Raw genomic sequence first — 21,264 nt, 5'->3', positions numbered from 1 at the left:
TATACCTCGTACTGGATTATAATAAGTGAATACGGAGGTCCTTAGTGTGACTCATTAACAAAACTGACACATATCGGCCGATACATATTAGACGAGACTTCAAAATTTGATTTTAATTGGCCCCTTTTCCTCAAAAACAGATCTGAGCCATCCATCAAGTGGGCCATACTGATTAGATCCTGTCCTAAAAGCAAGGCCATTTCAAATCCTCAAGTGAGACACTGCATAAAAGAAATGGATTGCTAAAAATTGTTTTAGCAGTCTGTTTGGTATCTGCACAACACAATGGCCTACTTGAAGAGTGAAATGATCTATTTTTAGGCCAAAAGATCAAACCATGTGGCCCGCGTGATGAAAGACCAGATCTTGCGGGCGTGTGAGCTACATTTTGCAAGAGGATTCACGCCCCTGCATATTTTGCACATTACACACCTCCCTCAATCAAACATCCAAATTGTGGGCAGGCAATGGATGGGTCATGGCCCTAAATTCATGCTAAAGTCATGATCCTAACTATCTGATTGGTGGACATTTTATGAACAGTCTAGAAAAAAAATCAAGTTTAAATTTCGCTTAAATGTGGATCTTTCAAATGTGAAGCTTGACTCATCAAAGTAGGTACCACTTGAATGATCACCTACAACTGCCTGCATGAAGACTTGTCATGCCATTCCATCCTTCAGCTAACATGCCACTTGTGTGGGATATCCATGCAATGCAAATGGGTAGGCCCCATCATGATGACATACATCTCAAAAAATCAGGCTGATCCACTCGTTAGGTGGGCAAAACTCGTTTGTCGATTGATTCCAACAGTGTTAGCCCACCCTCAATGTTTGAGATGGGTGATCTTGACGATGAGGCTTATCATTTGCATGGCAGGGATGTCCTACACAAGTGGCATGGTGGGGCCTACCATTTCACCCACTGAAAGAGTACATCTGCATCATCAAATGTACTTCAATTCAACACTCTCCTGACTCCTCCGACGCCATGAAGTTCATCTTCGCAACATTTTTTTCTGCCTTTTATTTTATTTTATTTTCTTCTCTCAACTGAGTATTCCAAATCAATGTAGTATTTCTGCTTCATCGGATGGACGGAATTTTAAAAATGAATGTTTTATTCTTTCTTTGGTAATCAATTACTACAAATTGTTGCACATTATACTATAGACAGGAATACATATATAAAAATAGTCGATACATGTCATACATAATATTAGCTTCTATTCCATACTATCATTCTAAAACGCATGTATCCTTTGATCTATTTCTGGATCTAATTCCATTAACCCGATTTTGGTATTTCTTCCATTCAAACATCATGTGACTGGGGTGTTGCAGCAGACGGCAAGAATATCATCTAAAGGAGCATGATCGCCTGTCCCTTCGTCTTTCCTTGCATACAACAGCTTTTTCCCTTTGAAGACAAGCATCCCTCCCTAATGAACAGGAAGTGTAAAATCACACACAAAACAAGATCTGATTACTAATTCAGAGGGCTACAACTTTGTTAAGATTTAAAAGGAGAAAGCTCTTTACATCTCTAGAATACTGACAGTACACTTGGGTTTTCAGTTTGTACAAGTAGGGCCTGCTAAGTCATCCAGACTGTTGGTCTAATGCAACCCATCATGGATGGATCATATCGCAAGAATTTCCTCATTAAGTTAATCCCAAACTTCTGAGCTGTGGTCTGAAAATAGGTGGTTAAGAAGAGAATTGCAGCAATGGTCCACATTGAGCAAAAAAGGCCCAGACACTGGTGCCTGGGATCTTTCTATGTGGGAGGTTTTTAGGGCATGATCTATCATTGGACCAACGTCTCGATCACTGTACAACATGCCTGACTTGCATAAAATAAAAACTCGAATTTGATGTTCGTATCCATGGGGTGGGGATCATTAATTCCTCAAATGGACTAATGGATGCAAACAGACCTGTTGCAAGACGCTGCTCCTATCATCTGGAGTGGCTGAAATGGTATAGTTCTTCACAGCTCTCTGCAGTGATTCAAACCTTGAAAACACCTTGGCCTGTAAAAATGACAGTTGGAAAGAGTGTTGGAAAAGGACTAGTGAACCGCTAGATGTGAATTCAATCTTAAACATTCAAATTTCGCATCTAGAGATGATAGTTGCTTATGTTAAATACAGAACGAAAATAAGAAAATTACACTGGCAGGGTTGAAGAATGTGCGGCCCAATCCATAATATAAGCCCAAAACATCATATGCCTGAAAACAGTGAGCAGGTAAGGACTACTAATAGAAGAACCATAACAAATTAGCAAGGTTGTATAATTGAGTTCTTGCCTTGCGCTCTGGGTCTGCATAAAGACAATCTGATGGAAATGGTAACTGCCCCAATAAGATGAGAAAGCAATTGATTAGTCCGGTAGAGGAACGAAACTGCCATAGAATAACGGTGCAAAACCACAGAAAATTCTGTTCTATTTCTAAATGGAAATGCATAACTCAAGGCATTTATGGCTCCTAGACTATTAAAAAAAGAAGAAAGATATATCCAACATTTCTATCATTTTACGGTGGGGGAATCTATAAGGTTGTGCTTCCTCGATTCAAGAAGGATAAGATTTTCACATAGCGTATATCTGTTCAAAGAAGAAAATTATTGAAAGGTATGCCAAGTCCCGAATACCCGAATACAGAACTGAGCCTGATCTCATTTACTATGACTCTATCAGGCTAAGCACGGGGCTTTAAACTTAATTCTAATGTTTGATGGTCAGCAGATTTGTTGCCCAGATGCTTTCATGGAGTATTGATTATTAACTATCCTTCGGAAAAAAAATAAAAAATAAAAAAAATCAATACTTAGCTATTTTCTTCCAAAACACTAAACAATGGGTAACCATATTGATATAAAGGTTAAAATTTGATTTTTACCAATTTATTTTATGAAAAGAATCAAGTCTATGGGGATATACTACTTGAAAAGATGCACATCAAACACAAGCACCCCATACATGCCCAATTATGCAAGGTCCGAGGTGCTCATAAGGTGGGCCTTACAGTGAATGTGCTGTCGTTCAAGACCAGAGCAGTCCAATCTTCAGGTGGGTCACATGCAAGGTTAACTGGATCACGGGTGCTCAGATACATGGTGCTGGAACAGTGACAAGAACAGAGAATTGGTTACTTTGGCTCAATAAAAATAGCGATTTGAATCACAGATGACCCATAATCCAGAACAAAGTGATTCAGAATGGAATTTGCACCTGGTTGGCAATCTAGGTAACAATGGTCGCATGTTGAAGTAACAATGCACGGTTAAAAAGGATAGCCAATTGTTCACTTATAACTTACCTGTGTGGCCCACCAGAATGGTCCTACCTTTTGGGTTAGCCACATTCACTGTGGGGCCAACTTGCCTGGCTCTCGCACAAAAGTTTTTCTGTGCGTGCATGGCCTTGGGATAGTTTCAACGGTAGGAATCACTCTCCCCACTATTTTCTGTAGTGGGGTCCACTACGGATTTTTATCTTCCTCATTCTTTGTCTCATGCCCTCAAATTATATCTTAAAATGGATGGACGATGTGGATACAACACATACATCATAGTGGGGCCCACAAACTTGGTGACGTAACTTCAGTAGCTGACTTGCTACTCAACCTGTCAGAGACGCAGATTGCGTCCTACCCCCAGCCCGTCTCTAGGCCCGAACGGGCAGTTCGTTGGGCGGGCCCACCGTAATGTATCCGTTTATCCAAGCTGTTCCCAAAAAGGATTATTTCTCTGTAGTAGATATGGCATTCACAGAAATTCCAAAATCAGGAATCGTTGCTGCTACCTGGGTCAGGTGATCTGATGAAGAAAGACACCACAAGCAGCAATTCTGAAACAATCGATTTCTAGGTTCATATCTGGGAACCTTCTTAAGCACGTGCATATTCTCCCTGTCTAATACGCATAATGCTTTCTACTTGTGCCAAGGAATTCCACTTTTAGGAGGTTAGATGATTGTTCGGGGAAATCCTTCACTGGAGATGTGAACGGATGCTTTTTCTATCAACTAACAAATGGAAAACAACTTTCATGGATATTTAATTGTCAGTTTCCCGTTGTCTCAAACTAATTTGGTTTTGTAGCTCTTATAATTTTCTTCCTTTGAGAAACTTTGGAGATTGCAGCTTTTACTCTTTATTTCTGAAATCTAGCAATTTTGTCTAGAGCATTGCTTTTCTTGCTTGTAGTTTGAATACTTTATTTCTTCTTTTGGATTAAAGTGGTAGGATTTGCAACATCTGTTGAACATATCAAAATTCAAGTAACTTCTAATAATTCTCTTACAAGTTGTTTGAGATATTAAAAGGCCTAAGAGTGAGAAGAAAGAAACAGAGGCTACAAAACAGGATGAAAATGGTAGCTTTCAAGAAAGTTCAACCATGGTACCCTATAGAACTCACCACCTAGCTCTAATTCCTTCCATGAGATGTGATCTTCAAATTTGTTAAAATCTATCTTCAAGAACATCCTAAAGTTTTTTTTTTTTTTTTTGAAAGGTAATGAAATCCTCGGAATGTCCTGAAGTTGCTACCATTGTGCTTTAAAGTTCAAACATACACATGCGTGTGAGAGATTTATGTGTATTCAAAGATCTTCCAAACAGAAGTATGTAATCACTAGATTGAATAAGGTTTGGCAAGTTTTTCTGATAGTAGGACCTCATCTCCAATTGATGAATTATAATTGGTACAAAATCTACACACTCTTGTGGAGAAAACACAAAAGAAAACCCAACCATTTGATGCAGAAAATCCAACACCAGGGAATTTTCAATTTGGATCACAACAGGCTGAACTATCTGACAAGCCCCCAAACCCCTTCATTTTTCATTAAACTTTAACTAGCTTTAAAAGAAGACGCATCCTATCCTTCAAAGGCTTTTGTTTTTCTAGTTGGAAAGAACCCATTTTTGGGTGATGCTTTTCCCTCTCAAGATAAGTACTACTGTTTCTGTGCATTACCTCTAGCATTTACAATAAAAGAACTGAATCTGATTAATTCTTTTTTGCTATGCCCTCACCGCCAGACATAATCGTAACCCTACTGAATTCAAGCTAACATTCAAAATCATGGAACAAGCTTGACCAGGAGAGTGTTGCAGAGAAGTTGAATTTCTTTTTGGTACCATCTATTCCACCACCCTGTGCTTCTCCTAGCATGTCTCCATGTTTGCATCTGATTTCATATAGATGCATCTCATAGTTTAGGAAATTCTGAACTCTAAGATCCAAAGAATACATGGTAGAGATGTAGCCCCTCAATTGACTACTGTTGCAGAATATAATAAATCCCAAAACCAAGATTCAGTTTCTCTGACTTAGATTGACTAGGTAAGACTGCCTATGAAGTATAAAAACATTAATGGAAAAGCAACCATCTACGAATCAGACCCATGAAGGCCTAATGCTCCCAACATCACAATTCTGACAATTAAAGCCAACCTGTACAAGAATTCTCAAAATGCATTTTCCCTGAATGCACCAAAACAATCAAACCCAGAATCCAGTCAACTTTTTAGGCTAAAAATAAGCAAGATACATCCCATTATACATTGGCAGGACGACAATTTACCCTGAAATCTTTCTTCAAACTAGATTGGAAGCTAGTGAGGGCATGGATCGTGCATGTAATAAAGAAAGAAAAACACAACCAGCAAACCAAAATTTCATTGGAAACCAGCATTAGTATAATAAGAATAGCAATCTACAACATTTGAATGGAGATAGGGTAGCCAATATGGCCAAATTGGTTGAACTCCATGAACAGGCTATGATGATATAGTTCCTCCGTCCCATTCAGAAACAAGAATGCAAACAAATGGAACACGAAAATTCAAGTTCTACAGATTCAAGAGAAATAAACCACACAACTGCAACTTATTGAACATACGATGAAAAGAAAACAAAGATGAATACCCGCTTGGCAAGAATACGAGCTTTATCAGGAGTGCCGACACCGACTGCAATTAATTTCACGCCAGCAGAATCAAATGTTGGTTTTATTTCTTTCAATGTTGAAGCAAGTTCCCAGCTTCAAAAAAAAAAAAAAAACACAGAAATTTGGTTGAAGGAAGACATGTCAGAAACATATCCTGCTGTTCAAAATGAGTAGCAAATCCTCATGAAAGAAATAAGCATTCAATCAATGTAAGCCTCCGACCTTACCAGCAAGGGCATCCAAAATGCCTTAAAAGAGCAACCACTGCCATGCCCTGAAAAAAAGAAGAAGAAAAAAGTGTGCTAATAGTTATTACACTCTCCAATATTACCGAGGAAAACATCTAACCAAACAGCGAGCATGTCATTCTGTATGCAAAATCCAATGTCTGATTTTCATTCCTGATGTAGAGCGGGTCGCAGACAATTACATGGCCAAGATGGATCAGAAAAGGCCCGGTCGACGACAGAAGTGATCCAGACCATCGAACCTTAAATCGGGCGTATCTTGCAATCCGGAATGAGTTATCTGACGTAAAATATATGATTTTGGGGTAGAACGAGCTACTGAAGCCAACCAACCCAGCTATGCCGGGTTGCGCAGCCCGGAATTGCGAAAAACCCCTGGATTGACGGTCGTTTCCCTGTTTTAATTTCGTTTTTACTATAAATAGTAAGTTTTAGTTTGATTATAACTCTTCATCCGTCGGGCTTTAGGAGTTGCGCCCAACGTGAAAAGAGCTTAGAATAATTAGGAGAACGGTTTGGTGAAGCCAAATAGGACACTTACTATTTTTGGCCGAAAACCTTGCGCACTAGTAGACATCACGACCGTCTATAAATAGTAAGTTTACTATTTATAGTAAGTCGCGGATTCTAAGAGTTTGAGTTGTAGTTTGCTTCTAATTTCTTTCCCATTGCTTGGTAGCCCTATTTAAAGGGTTGTGAACTCGTTTTTATTGATCAATTAATCAATTTCGAATTTATTAGAATTTATTTCTATTTTCTGCTTTCTTTTCCTCGTGGATTCGAGAAGTCTCTGTGAGGAGTCCAGAGAAGCTCCGTGGATTCGGGGTAGTTATCCTCATCACGTTCATCCCTGCGTCAATTCCTCAAAGAACATGCAACGATAATCACCTGTCGTTTACTTGTCTCAAGAAACTCATTAACTGAAAAGGGAGTGTAATTGGGTGAAGACATGAACCAAAAAAAAAAGAAAGAAGGGAAAACAGCACACTGTCAATGTAAACCTTCAAATAATTCCCTAACCCCCCACAATCAACAAGCAAGCAATTGTTACTCATCAGCAATTCTCAATTCCATAATAACCAAAATGTGAATATGAAAAAAAGAAAAAAGAAAAAGAGAAGCCCTTCTCCTCCATAGTTTCCAGGTCACAATTAGGTCTGATTCACCTTTCTAATTCACCGGGCGTTCATGTATCTAAATCGTAGCATTTGGTTCTCGATCAATCCAATAAATTCGTGCTATCAATTCGCAAAGGGCGCTAGCAGTGACGCTACCGAATTAAATAAACACTAATCTAATAAAGTTGAAACGACCAATTGCAGTTTCCCTCTTTAGCATCCAAAATGAGGAAACATAACTGAAACTCAAAGACCACTTCTTCATGCATACTAGGAGACAACATCGAATTATGTCCTTATCTCTTTGATTCACTTTCACATCCAAACATGTACTAAGTTTGGAGACTAAATTTATTTTATTCATGCATCTGATTCATTCGGCTCATGTTTGGATGATCTAGATACTTGGAATTGCAGAACCAAGCAACTGTGTTAGAGGCAGTATGGTTAATGGAATGAGTGGGTACCTGTCTTCCCTGCCCTGAATCACCAGTGATTTATCTCATTCATGATTAGTAGAGAGTGCATTCCACAGAGTGCCAAGAGTGTGAACTTTGAATGTTAGACAGACTCACATACCTTGTATAGTTAGTATACCTTGTATAGTTCGTTTCCATAGGTAGAGGATTCTGCTTTTATTATTTTCCTTGTATAGATGACTGTAATCTCTATATATTCAACCCCTTTGGGTTGTCTCAAATACAGAAAAGCTTTCAGCTCCTCCCGGTTTACATGGTATCAGAGCTTCATTGATCCAAAACCGGCACCACCTGTCAGATCCGACCATCCCTGCGTCCAGTCATCATCCCTGCTGCGTCCGGCCACCATCCCTGCTTGTCCGACCGCTCCTGCGTCATCCGACCACCCCTGCTACGTCGTTCGACCATCACTGCGTCTTCTGACCACCCTACAGTGTCGCCCCTGCTCGTCCGACCACCCCTCTGCTCGTCCAGCGCTCCTGCGTCGTCCGACCACCCCTATTGCACGCCCCTCTGCGTCTCCGGCCACCCCTCTATTCCAGATCTAAATTTTCTAGATCCAAAGCCCTTGTTGCTGTTGCTCCAGATCTAGATTTTCCAGATCCAGATCCAGCGCCCCTGCTCCTGTTGCTCTAGATCTCGATTTTCCAGATCCAGAGCCCCTGCTGTTGTTATTCCGCTAGATCTAGAAACTGCAATCCCTTGGGTATCTCCTGCTGTACGGTATATTTAAAACCTTCTTCTGCTGCAACTCTTTGTGTGCTTTACATTACTTCAGATCGATGGACAAGAACTCATCACGTACAGAGGCCCCACGTTGTAGTTTTGATGGTACCAACTATTCTCTATGGGCCATCCATTTTCAGAACTTCTTTAAGGGTCGTGGTTTGTGGGGACTAATTGATGGATCTGTTACTATCCCCACGTCCACAGATGCTGACAAATTAGCTGATTGGGAAATGAACAATGGACGGGTTATTACCTGAATTCTCGATTCGGTCGATCGGTCCATTGCTGTTGGCCTCACACCTCATCACACTGCTACGGCAATGTGGGAGCATCTCCAGACAATTTATCAACAGAGTAATGCGACCCGGTTATACCACCTGAAACAGGATCTCGTTAACCTTACTCAGGGTGACAGTATTCAATCATTTTACTCTAAAATTGTCACCATTTGGACAGAGATGATTATGATGGATCCAACATTTCCTCATGATTTTAAGATATTCCAAATTATGCGCGAGAGTGCGTAAGTTCGACAATTTCTTATGAAGCTGCGTCCGGAATTTGAGCATTGTCGGGCTGCTCTCTTTAACCGTAGCCCTACTCCATTGAATTTGGTTATTAATGATTTATTGGCTGAGGAACAACGACTAAAAGTTCTCTCTCTTCCTTCCTCAACTCCGGGATCATCTGATATGGTGCTTGCTGTGTCCACCACTACACTAACACGTGGTTCCACTCCTTTGACTTGTCGCGGCTGCAACAAGGTGGGTTATATTGTCCCTCAATGCAAAGAATGGTGCGCTTACTGTTGACGGACTGGTCATGGTATTCAGGACTGCCGAACATGTGCCTATGCATCTTCTTTCGGCCATGGACGTGGTGGTCGTGGTTGTGGCTGTGGTCGTGCTCTTTCTGCTGCTGCTGCCACTATTTCTTCCGAGCCGTCTATTAGTGATTCTGCATCTACTGTTTCTGCTGAAGGTCTTTCATCACCTTTGTCTCCTGCGATGCTCCAGCAAATCGTTCGGGCCCTTTCTGCGGCCAGTATGTCAGGTATATCCCCATCTTCTATATGGTTCTTCGATTTGAGTGCTTTTAATCATATGGCTGGTGCTGTATCCCATCTTCGTGACATTCGTCCCTACATAAAAAATCAGGCTATTTCTACAGTGGATGGCACTAGACTACCTATTTAGTCCGTTGGATTATTGACTTTCTCTCCTTCTGCTCATCGCCAGTTCACCCTTCGTGATGTGTTTCATGTCCCTAACCTCTTCTCCAATTTAATTTCAGTTGGTCAACTCACATCCAATAACTGCTTAGTCATATTTCTTCCCAACTGTTGTTTTGTGTAGGATCTGGCAATGGAGAAGATACTTAGGATGGGTAGGCGGCATGGTCGTCTGTACGTGTTGGACTTTGATCCATCTGTCACTCCGGCTGGTTGTTTCTTTGCCCCATCTTCATCAGATATTTGTTTGGCAAATAAATTGTGGAAACTGTAGTACTTTCGCTTGGGTTATCCACATTCCGATAGGTTAATTCAGTTATTTTCTTCTGGCATGTTAGGAAACATTTCTTTTAATAAAAAAGATTTGGATTATTCTTGTTTGTCTTGTTGTCTTTCAAAAAGTAAGTGTATTCATTTTCCTCTAAGTACTACGAAATCCTCTTCAATGTTTGAACTAGTGCATACGGATGTCTGGGGTCCTTCACCAATTATGTCTCTCTCTGGGTTACGATACCATGTTATATTCATTGATGATTTCACACGTTACACCTGTATTTACTTTCTTGGGCTTGAAATTTCATGTTCTAAATGTGGGATCCTGGTCAGCCAGCGTAAATATACCAAGGATCTTCTCGCCTTGGCATAATTGGCGGATCAGAAGATAGTTCAGACTCCCTTAGAACTTAACGTTCAATATGGCTGTGACGATGGTGATCTACTTGCACAGCCCGACTTATACCACTGTTTGGTTGAGAGTCTGGTTTACTTAACTATGACTCGCCCTGATATTGCCTACGCTGTCCAAGTCGTCAGTCAGTTTGTTTCTGCTCCTCGGACTCTTCATATGACTGCAGTGTTGCGCATCTTACGGTACCTACGTGGGACTCTAGATCGATCACTGTTCTTCTCCTCCACAGTGACTCTGGACCTTCGTGCTTATTTGGAAGCTGATTGGGTTGGTTGCGCTCTCACACGAAGATCTACCACTGGCTACTGTGTTTTTCTTGGCACTTCTCTAATCTCTTGGAAGTGTAAGAAGCAGGTCAGTGTTTTCAAATCGAGTACAGAAGCCGAGTATCGGGCGATGTCTGCTGCGTGTAATGAGCTTGTCTAGTTACGTGGACTTCTTTCCGACTTGGGCATTCCTCTGCAGAATCCTACTCCACTCCATGTCGACAATCTAAGTACTATTCAGATTGCCTTTAACCCAGTTTTTCATAAACGGACGAAGCATATTGAAGTTGATTGTCACTTTATCCGCGAGAAATTTCAGTCTGGGCTCATTTCTCTTCCACAAGTTGCATCCCATGATCAGATTGCCGACATTCTCACCAAGTCCCTCACTTCTGCACGCCACTCATTTCTAATTGGCAAACTATTATTTGTCGATGACCAACATTAGTTTGAGGGGGGATGTTAGACAGACTCACATACCTTGTATAGCTAGTATACCTTGTATAGTTCGTTTCCATAGGTAGAGGATTCTATCATTTTCCTTGTATAGATGACTGTAATCTCTATATATTCAACCCCTTTGGGTTGTCTCAAATACAGAAAAGCTTTCGGCTCCTCCCGGTTTACATTGAAAGGCACCCTCAGTCTGCAAAGCTACTTTAACTCTTATGACATGCCATGTATTCATGAACCCAAACTTAAAATCCATGTTGTGATTCAAGCCATGCAAGCTCCACATCAACAAGTGAATTTATCCAAATCAAGGATTGGGATCTCAAACCAAGTACATTAAATGGTTGCAGATTCATAAATTCAAATAAGTCGATCTGTGGCAAGCTAAATCTTACTTGAAGTAGGAATTAATTCAATTTGCATCAGTTACAAGGACAAGTTTTCTACACCATAAGGGAGTGTGAGCAAGCTATCCACAACACGATGCATACATGTAATGGAGCATATTCAAGATCTCACTTTCACCGGATGATCTTAAACCGTTGATTTTTTCCCATTTAGTAAGGAATGCAGACAATTTTCTTTTCAACCTCCATCCGATGGCGATGATCAACGGAATGCTGACAATTTTCTTTCCAACCTCCATCCAATGGCGATGATCATCGGAATGCTGACAATTTTCTTTCCAACCTCCATCCAATGGCGATGATCATCGGATTGGTACAGCCCTCCTTTTTACCATGCTCCATTCACAATGGTACCCACAATTTGGATGGCCTGGATCGACATACATGTATACGACGTGTCTTTTGGATGGATTGATCACACACATTAGCTTACGTGTTAGTAAAATAATACGAATTTTCAAAAGGAATGCAAACCCGAATTCTAGAAATTGTAGGAAATTTTCAGGTAATTCGAATCGAAGATGAATTCAGTGACGATTACAGAAAGATAAAACTGCAGAAACAGAATTTAAGCTGAAATCATGCTCAAACAATCATATCTTTTTATTTTTATTTTTTTGAAATTCAGATAAGAATTCGAAAGAAGGACGGATTTGTGGATTTCTTGTTCTACCTCATTCTGATCCCAGAGATTCTTGAACGCGATGGGTTCTCCTGTCGAGGCGGAGAAGATGCTGACGTCGGCAAGGATGTCGCCGATGCTCTGATTGAAGCCGGAAAGAGAAGGAAGAGGAGGGGAAGAAGAAGCAGCTGCGATGAACGGACGAGATCTCTTTGTGCTCTTGGTGAGGATCGTTTGAGGCCGTTGATTGAATGGACGAGATGGAGGAAATATAGAGAGAGAAGAAGGTTGAGGCAGGAGGGCTCTTGCAGAAAGAGCGGCCATTGATTTTTCAAATCTCTCTATCTCTGCAAGCAAAACGAGTGGGAGAATCGACGAAGATGACTGTAAACACCGCCCAACAGGTTTGGATTATTACAAAAACACCCTCTGGTTTATAGATTATTGCAGATTAGTCCTCCCTTTGCGAAATTGACTGTTTAACCCCATCTTACGTGTAGCTAGCTGTAGATTCGTGGGCCTTCCAAAGTGTGTGTATGTCATCCAATCCGATCAGCATGGAAGCGGATTGGCTGGTGTACCACACACCAGCATTATAGCTGCTGTACGTACGTGTCGTGCGAGGACGAGCACTGACGCTCCTCAAGCTCCGAGTTGTACGAACGGTTCAAAGGAGATCAAATTTACATGGCCCCACAGTCATGAATTTACTATACCTACACTGTTTACATATTTTTAGAAAATTATCCAAAAAATGAATCATCTCCAAAGATCATATAGACTACACCACAAATAGCAGCCGAGATAATAATTTTGACCGTTAAACTGTTAAACTATTCGTAGGGCTCATAATGATGTTTATTTTCCATCCAATCTGTTCATGAGGTCACAAAGACATGAATGAAGAGGAAAAACAAATTTCATATTGATCCAAAACTTGTGTGACCCCAAATAGGGTTTCAATGGTAGACATTCAATCCTCCACTGCTTTTTGCAGTGTGGTCCACTTGATAATTATATCTGTCTTATTTTTCTTCTTAAGTCTTAAGATGAGCTCGCAAATGGATTGACGGTTTGGATATAACACACACCTCATAATCAGACTCACAGATCTTACTGATGTCAATACAGCAGCTACATGGCTTAGCTGGTGTTAAGTACACCAGCCAATCCGCTTCCGTTCAGCATGCTCACAGTCACAGCTCCATTAAAATGTGAAAAACAAGAAATGGGTATTTTTGTCTAACGTTGCTAATGCTGGCAGGGAAGCAGATTAGGTGCGTTCCCGCCTCACCCAAAATGGTGCGGCCCTTACCGTGGGGCCCACCTTGAAGTATGTATTCAACATCTAAGCCGTCCATCCGTTTTTTCAAATCATTTTAACACATAATCGGAAAAAAGAAGCAAATCCAAATATCATGTGGACCATACTATTAGACACAGTGATGATTGAATTATCTACCATTAAAAACTCCTAGGGCTCACCGTAATGTTTATTTACCATCCAACTTATTAATAAGGTTACAAAAATTTGGATTTCAGCTTGATCCAAAGCCCACGGAGAGTTTTTAATGATCAATCACTACTTTTTCCTATGTTAACGTCCACGGTCCACCTGAGATTTAGATCTGGTTCGTTTTTGGAATTACATGATAGAATGATATGGTAAAACGGATAGACGGTGTGGATTTAGAACACATACATCAAGGTAAGCCCGATGGTAAGGGCTGCACCATCTTGGCTGAGGCAAGGGCTAGACCTAATCCACTCTCCAGGTAGTACGTAATCAAGGAGTGGTGAGGTGTTTAGAACCGTTAGAAACCTTGGCCCATTATTTTTTTCAAATGATCATATCCACAGGCTGTATCAGAAGTTGTGGTACACCTATTCTTTTCCCAGAAACATGTCAAATGTGTAGAATATTCAATTTTTGATAAAGGTGGACCACGCGATTGCGATCACCTGATATGAAAATCATGCTCATCCACTGATTCGGGTCACCTACACTAATGCACTGAGTCAAACTCTCTCGATCAGTTGATCAGCCTCATTTTCTTCTCAGGTTATCATACTTATGTGGGCCATCAATTGGACGGCTTGGATATTGTCTACATGGGACTATTAATGGAGAAACAAATGGATTTATTAGGACTATGTATACAGCCGCTGTCTTTGACATTCTCTCTGGGGAAATTTATGAGGCGGAGATGAGTTCCATGTCAAGCACGTTTTCGTTAACCCAATGGAATCAAGAGGCGAATTTTCTAGATAGGAAGCTTTTCAACAAAAATATCTGTGGGTCCACAGTGATGTGTGTTTGACATCCGCTCCATCCATCATTTGCGCCGGTTTACACTGCAAAGTAAGTGCAAAATCAGGCCAATCAAGAACTCAAGTGGGCCACACCACAGGAAAGAGTGTTGGCCACCGTTGAAAACTTCTTGATGCCCACCGAAGGTTTGAGTCTGGCTGATACTTGCTTGGGTAGACTTATAGGAAAACGTGTTAACGGTGTGAGATTAGACCTATTTTATCTTTTTTCCATTCGGTTAGATGCTAGTTAGCAGAGGAGGGAGTGTAGGGGTTTATTATAAGGCTGGACGGGATCTATTAGCTGATGCATGGTGTGTGTATGTTTTGGGAATTGCATAAGCACACTGAGATGAATAAGCAAAATACTCACAATCATACAATTAAGTCGGAATGAGAACAATCCAAATTTTAAGTAAAATTATTTATTAAAAAAATCACATCACAAGGTAATAAATAATGCACTAGGAAAACAAAAATCACAAGAAATAGAGTATTACCAATTTGAAAAAGCCTCAAGGCCACCTCACAAGACCTAACTATACTCTTAAAACCTTTAGAAATGAATTAAAAAACCATTTCTATGTCCCAAATCTCAATTACACCTTGTATAAAGTATCACAATTGAAATAAGAAATTTTTTTGCACTTATGCAATTCTGCACGCATTTTCAATAGAATTTCAATGACATTGACCATACATTGGGGATATGTTTATGGCATCAAATTTACTTCGATGACATTGAGTAACATTACTAAAACATTTCAACAATCAACATGAAAATTTTCTAATTTTCTTAATGGAATAGAGTACCTAGCGATGGCATTGAGTGGTTTGTCAATCGATGGTAATCGACAGACCCAATTGCTCACCGATTTAAAACGTAAACAACAATGTGGTTGCATAATTGGGACCTTCCATCATGGACGGCCCATCTATGGGTTGCGATTGGGTTGGGCAGTCCAATTCTAGCCTACTATGGGTGAAGTTGTACGGACATTTGGGGCTGGGCCTGAGCCCATCCCAGCCCAAATTTGAAAGGTGGTTTAGGACTTGGAGGGTGGCCTTTTGATCTGGGCCTGAGCCCCCTGGCCTGGCCATCAGATAAATGGTGTCGGTCTTTTCGAGTCTCCTGTCAGGATCAGGTGTTTTTGAGGACCCAGACCCGGATCCGATTGGGTTACAGGTACCCATCGGGTATGTGCACCTTATTTTCGGCTGAGCTTCAGGTTGGGCCACTTGAATGGATGGATTAGATCACACACGTGTGCCAATTGACACTTGCAAGGCGTTGTGGCTTGGCAATCATGGTTCCTTTTGCTAGAATAATTAATAGGATCCAACTGGTGGACCTAGACCTGACCTGACTAGAACTGGTTTTTAACCGGGTCCAAAATGGCAGACCCGAACCTGATCCAATTTCCGAGGGGCTCTGATACCATTAATCTACCTTACGTGTACAAATTATGTAACGAGCTGGGCTTGGGCTCCATTAACCTTTAGTTGGATCGGGCTCATCATCGCTTGTGACGCATCCAAAAATCTCTAATTTACACGTGGCAAACGGATATGTGATCAGGACCATCTCGGTAGTCCATCAATGGTCTGTGCATCTTGGCATTTTGTAGTCAGAGTTTTGCTAATTGCACATGCCAATTCGTAGGCAGCAAGTCAAGATCAAGTCGTTCATCAAGTGGGTCCTACCCTCTACATGCCCATCCGAGAAATCACGGCCGTCCATTCATTACCGGAGTACAGGATGTGTGAAGGAAATAGCAAGTTAGAAAAAAAGACAAGTTTTCTGGCCCACCTGCTGAATTAACGGGCAGTCAGGGAACTCACAAGGTGGAGCCCATCTGATAAGCAGCTTGGATCTTTCCAAGCCACTGATTGGATGGTTAAGATCATTTGATGAGATAGTTCTTGAAAGGAAAGGAAGTGTAGTGTGTGGCCCACTGGATTGAAAATCCTGATTAAGGATGAGATCCTTATTCTCTTATGGATGGTCAAGACCGTTGATTCTGCAATAAAGACAAAGGTGTCCATTTTCAAGATTTAAATTCTGGACATGTAATGGATGTTTTTAATTTGTTTTGTCTGTGGTACCTCTTGTACTTGTACACATGGTTCTAAGACTCGTCCGAGTCAACCAGACTCGGTGGTAACTCATCCCCAACTCAGTCCTAAGCGAGTTGGGACGAGTCAGCGAGTCTTTTAACCATCTTTGTAGATCCTTACAGTGAAAAGTGAAAAATAGGAGCATACTTGAAGATGTGAGCTATGGCACACATGCACGAGTCTCAACCTTATAACCAGGCCGTTCCAAAATGAGAACATGCACTCTCTAAAATCTAGTCCATCATGCAGTGTTGTTAATGGGCCGAGCTTGTTATAAGCTGAAGTTTATCCAAGCCCAGCCCCAAGGTAGAACTTAGGTTAGAGTAGGCCAAGCCAAGGAGGCCTGAGGCTTGTTGGAGATTATTATGCCTGGCCCCGGCCCTAGCCCAAGGACATTTCCGTATGTGTGAGTAAGATCTAGGGTGAAGGCGTTGATCAACGGTGAGAATCACGACGATTAATTGCAAACTCCAAATACCAAAAGAGATTGAGAAAGGGATGTTATTATGTTTAAGGAAGGTGACTGGGCTGAGCCATTCCATCCGGACATGGTGGCTTCATTCGGCCTAACCTGGTCCAAAAAAGATTCTAAAAAAGACTACTGCTATCTGGGAATAGATATTGGAGCTGTGGAAATAACTTAATGGTAGAGTATAGCTAGCCTTGCCAAGACTAAGGTTGAGAGAATGTCCGAAAATGAGTCTCCCTGACACAGGAGAAATCAAATGGTCCAAACGAGGAAATATTGCATCGCTCAACTGTGTCACGGTCTAAGAGAAAGAATGATGAGTCTTCACAATGAGCTGTTATTAAACCATTTTCCTATATTTTTGTTTGATATACTACAAAAATACCCATGAAAACCTAAACAAACCAGGTTAGGGCCGAGCTTAGCTTGAGACATTGCTAATCAGGTTTGGATCCTCTTAAAATCAACTTAACTCAACCTGGACCCAACTTTTAAATGAGTTCAAGTTAGATATGAATCCAATCCAAATAAAGAAAAAGTAATTAATTAAGCATGTGGTTATTTATTTATTTATTTTCCTTTCTTTTAAGTTGCATTAGGATAATGGTACGCCACCTTTATATAAGATGCAGTATATATATATATATATATATATATATATATATATATATATATATATATATATATATATATATATATATATATATATATAAAAGATGCAGTTAACAATCACTTGTGAAGGCTTGTGACAATTGTGGGTTCATTGCGGATGGGGAATATATTAAATATAATACTAAATTGCCTATTTTAATCATGTCATTATAATACTTATTAAAGTTTTAGTTGGTCATTTTATTCTTTACTATTAAAATTGATAGCTATTATTAATTAAATGATTTTGAATATTATTTATGTGAAAACCTAATTTTGAATTCTGTATCTCACCTAAATCCAACTCAAACTCGCCGCATGTAATAAATGTGTTGGCTTGGGCCCTCCTATACTTATACCTAAACCATTAAATAAATGCATAGTTCATTTTTGACTTGGACCCAACCAGACCTAACCAAGACCTTAGTGAGTTGTGGCTGGGTCCAAGATTCTGACCTGATTCTTAAATGGGTTGGGTTTGGGCTACTTTTGACCCTACCCGAACTGACCCATTTGCACAATGTGTTATAGATGGATAAGATCATCTCATCTATGTGTAACCTGAATCATTTGCCATTCAGAGGTGGTCCCACTCTAAAAGGGGTGCTCTAGCAAGATGGGTCCCCCGCATTTGGATTCTTCTAGCTCTACAGCCTCATTTTAGTACCAAAAATAAGAGAAAATGATATTTTGATCTGAAAGTTTAGAGGCTAGCCTGATTCATTCACCAAGGGTCCATGAAAGTACACACTTTTCAGAAGGAGTGCATTATTATAGCCATATCGAAAATAAAAGGTACGTACAAAAATTTCTGAAGTCATTCATGTACAACCAATAATTAGTGGATTTGATGCATAGATCTTATATAGGTTGGGCCCATTATTCATTAATATAGTTTGTCCATCCGATGGCCCCCACCATAAAATTTCTCAATTGGAAGTTTGTAACCTTTAAATCACTGGCAAAATATTATTTACACCTAGACACTAAAAAGCCCAAAGTTTGAATGCATGGCTAGGAGCATCCTATTTGGAAGATATTTGGAGCATTCTCCTTCCCCGGTGGGTCCCTCAAATTAACGGTCCTCATCACCAAACCATGGACACTAATCACCTACTAATGCATCAATTCCCAATAATTCCTCTTCATTTGTTCTCTCTCTCTCTCTCTCTCTCTCTCTCTCTCTCTCTCTCTCCTTTTTAGGATTTTGGGCTCTGTTATTATCAAATGAGAAATCATCTTTAGATTGTTGATGTCATGAGTACTAGAGCACAAACTCCAACTAATGACAATTGACTGTGCATTAGTGTATTGAAATAATACAAACGTAAACAAACACCTATTAATGCTATGTCTAGAACAGCATCTCATGTGGCATTGCATGACCCCAAGGTGACATGGATTTTTATTTAAAAAAAACTTAGGAAATTGCCACATGGGCAAGAGGATCATCAATGAATCATGTAAAAAGCCATGTCACTCCATGCGAAGCTACGTCACGTGGAAAATGAGAAGCATTTAAAAAAAAAAGAGAAACAATCAACTATATTAATCACATCGAATCTTTAGCGCGAGCAAGGTAAGCGACTTTGATATCGTGTCGCATGGTCGCCGCACGTGGCGGGCCACCAACTGAAAGAGATCGAATGTGGGGCCCACCGTCTCGAAGATGGTGGTCCACATGCGCCAACTGTTCAGGCCGGGTTGTTTATAATTGATTACACTAAAAGTTTAATATAAGTGATTACAGTAAGATAATTCCTCTTTAAAATAATAGTGATCTTGGGGTGGAACCTCATGCTTTGGTGGCTTGGTCAAAGGTCCAATGGCCCATCGCACCTTCCCCACAATAAAAAAGAAAAATAAAATAAAATAGATGAAAAGCTTAAAGAGTAGCAAACATGGGCCACACTTCTAAGGCAGTTCACCAGCATTTCGAAATGGTGGCTTATCTATTCATCCAAACTGACTGTGAGATACATTATAGATCGAGAGTATCTGTAAAATCACAGTGATCAAGTTATCCTGTCCATCCAATTCATGGCTATCCATTGGATGATTAAAATCAATATGATGAGTGGTCCGTATTCCAGGGGCAAAATCAGATGGTTACTGTCATCTACTCAGTGTAATTTCAAGATACGATCCATCCACAATTGGGTCAGCAATTGGATTGTTTGGATTGTCATATAACTATTCCATGAGTACAGTTGAAGAGTCACAGCTACTTTTAAAATGGTGGCAAACTATCATTGAAGTGTAATCCAACAAACATGCATGGATACTATGGTCTCCACATGCTGCAAATTATAAAATTCACACAAGAAAACAACCCAATCTTACGCTTTAAGAAAAATGATAGTGTGCTGAACTAGAGCTAGACCAGATACGCTGATAGTTCACCACCATCTTTTAAAATATCATCTCTCATTTACCATGATCATGGAACACATTCACTTCAATCCAGACCATTACAACTGTTGGCCACATTTTAAATGGAGCATGGTTCGAACTTCACATTGATCTGAAGATCATAACCACCAGTGGTTGAATTTGGACAATGAATGTTTTAATTTTAGCCATGCATTTTATATAAATGAATTAGATTATTAAGAAAAGCCAATGACAGTTACTTTACATTTGAATGGAGTTATTAGCTCAACTCCCTTTTCAATGTGACAACTAAAAATTAATAAATAAATAAATAAATAAGGTAACAACGTTGCACTGCTAGTTCCCCACCATTTACTATGACATATGCAATCAAGGGACCCACTTTAATGGGCATGCTGTAAAAGTTACAGGGATCAGATCCCTTGAATTGATAGCCACCAATGAGATAGTAAGAATCGTTCGATCAACATAATTTTCGGGCTACCTCCATTTACAAATGGTCCCTACAATTCCAACGGTTTCGATTGATCTACATTTGACCATGCGTAAGGTGGTCAAGTTCACCACCATTTAAACAATGGTGGTAACCATCACCACAGTCTTGTATAAAAAATGAAAAAAACACCAAAGGTAAGCATATGATACCTGGGAGATTGGGTTGGTTTTGAGAAATGATGAAAACCTTAGATGGAGGGGGGACACAACGTGCCGACGGCTCCTAGAAATTTACAAGATTAGCTTAAAAAATACAGACGTTAGCACCCATCTTAATGCACCTAATGACTAGGACAATACAAGGACAGACATCATACCACTTGAAGAGGTTTGCTACAATACATCCGGATGTATTACAACAGAATACATTGGAATTACTTTAACCATTGGATCTGAGGTCATCTTTTAATGATCCACACCGTTAAAATGATGTGAGACACCTTGGATGCGTGATAACGAAAATAAGTGCTCATGGATTAGAGTATTTCAATTTTTTTCTCATTTGGATATCTTCCTTTGAATATGGACCGTTAACTTAATTTTTTAATAACTGAAGGGTTCAAATATTTCAATTTGGGTATTTTTCATCATGATCAGAATCATCATATAACTCATATG

The 21,264-nt window shown here is 40.1% G+C and overlaps 1 protein-coding gene across 1 annotated transcript; it reads right to left on the bottom strand.

Moving 5' to 3' along the window:
- Positions 1-1,105: 1,105 nt before the first annotated feature.
- LOC131229164 (thioredoxin-like protein AAED1, chloroplastic) lies at positions 1,106-12,609 on the bottom strand. The gene is made up of 7 exons (XM_058225044.1): positions 12,261-12,609; positions 6,196-6,242; positions 5,947-6,061; positions 2,317-2,361; positions 2,179-2,238; positions 1,943-2,038; positions 1,106-1,444 (listed from the first exon to the last, which is right to left on the bottom strand). Exons 1-7 carry the CDS (start codon positions 12,531-12,533, stop codon positions 1,325-1,327), a joined length of 756 nt encoding a protein of 251 aa, XP_058081027.1. The 5' UTR covers positions 12,534-12,609; the 3' UTR covers positions 1,106-1,324.
- Positions 12,610-21,264: the final 8,655 nt, after the last annotated feature.

Source organism: Magnolia sinica, chromosome 16 (assembly GCF_029962835.1).
Source record: "Magnolia sinica isolate HGM2019 chromosome 16, MsV1, whole genome shotgun sequence".
Taxonomy (NCBI): Eukaryota; Viridiplantae; Streptophyta; class Magnoliopsida; order Magnoliales; family Magnoliaceae; genus Magnolia; species Magnolia sinica.
Note: the sequence above shows the minus strand (reverse complement) of the source record. Positions and strands in the feature narration are given on the sequence as shown.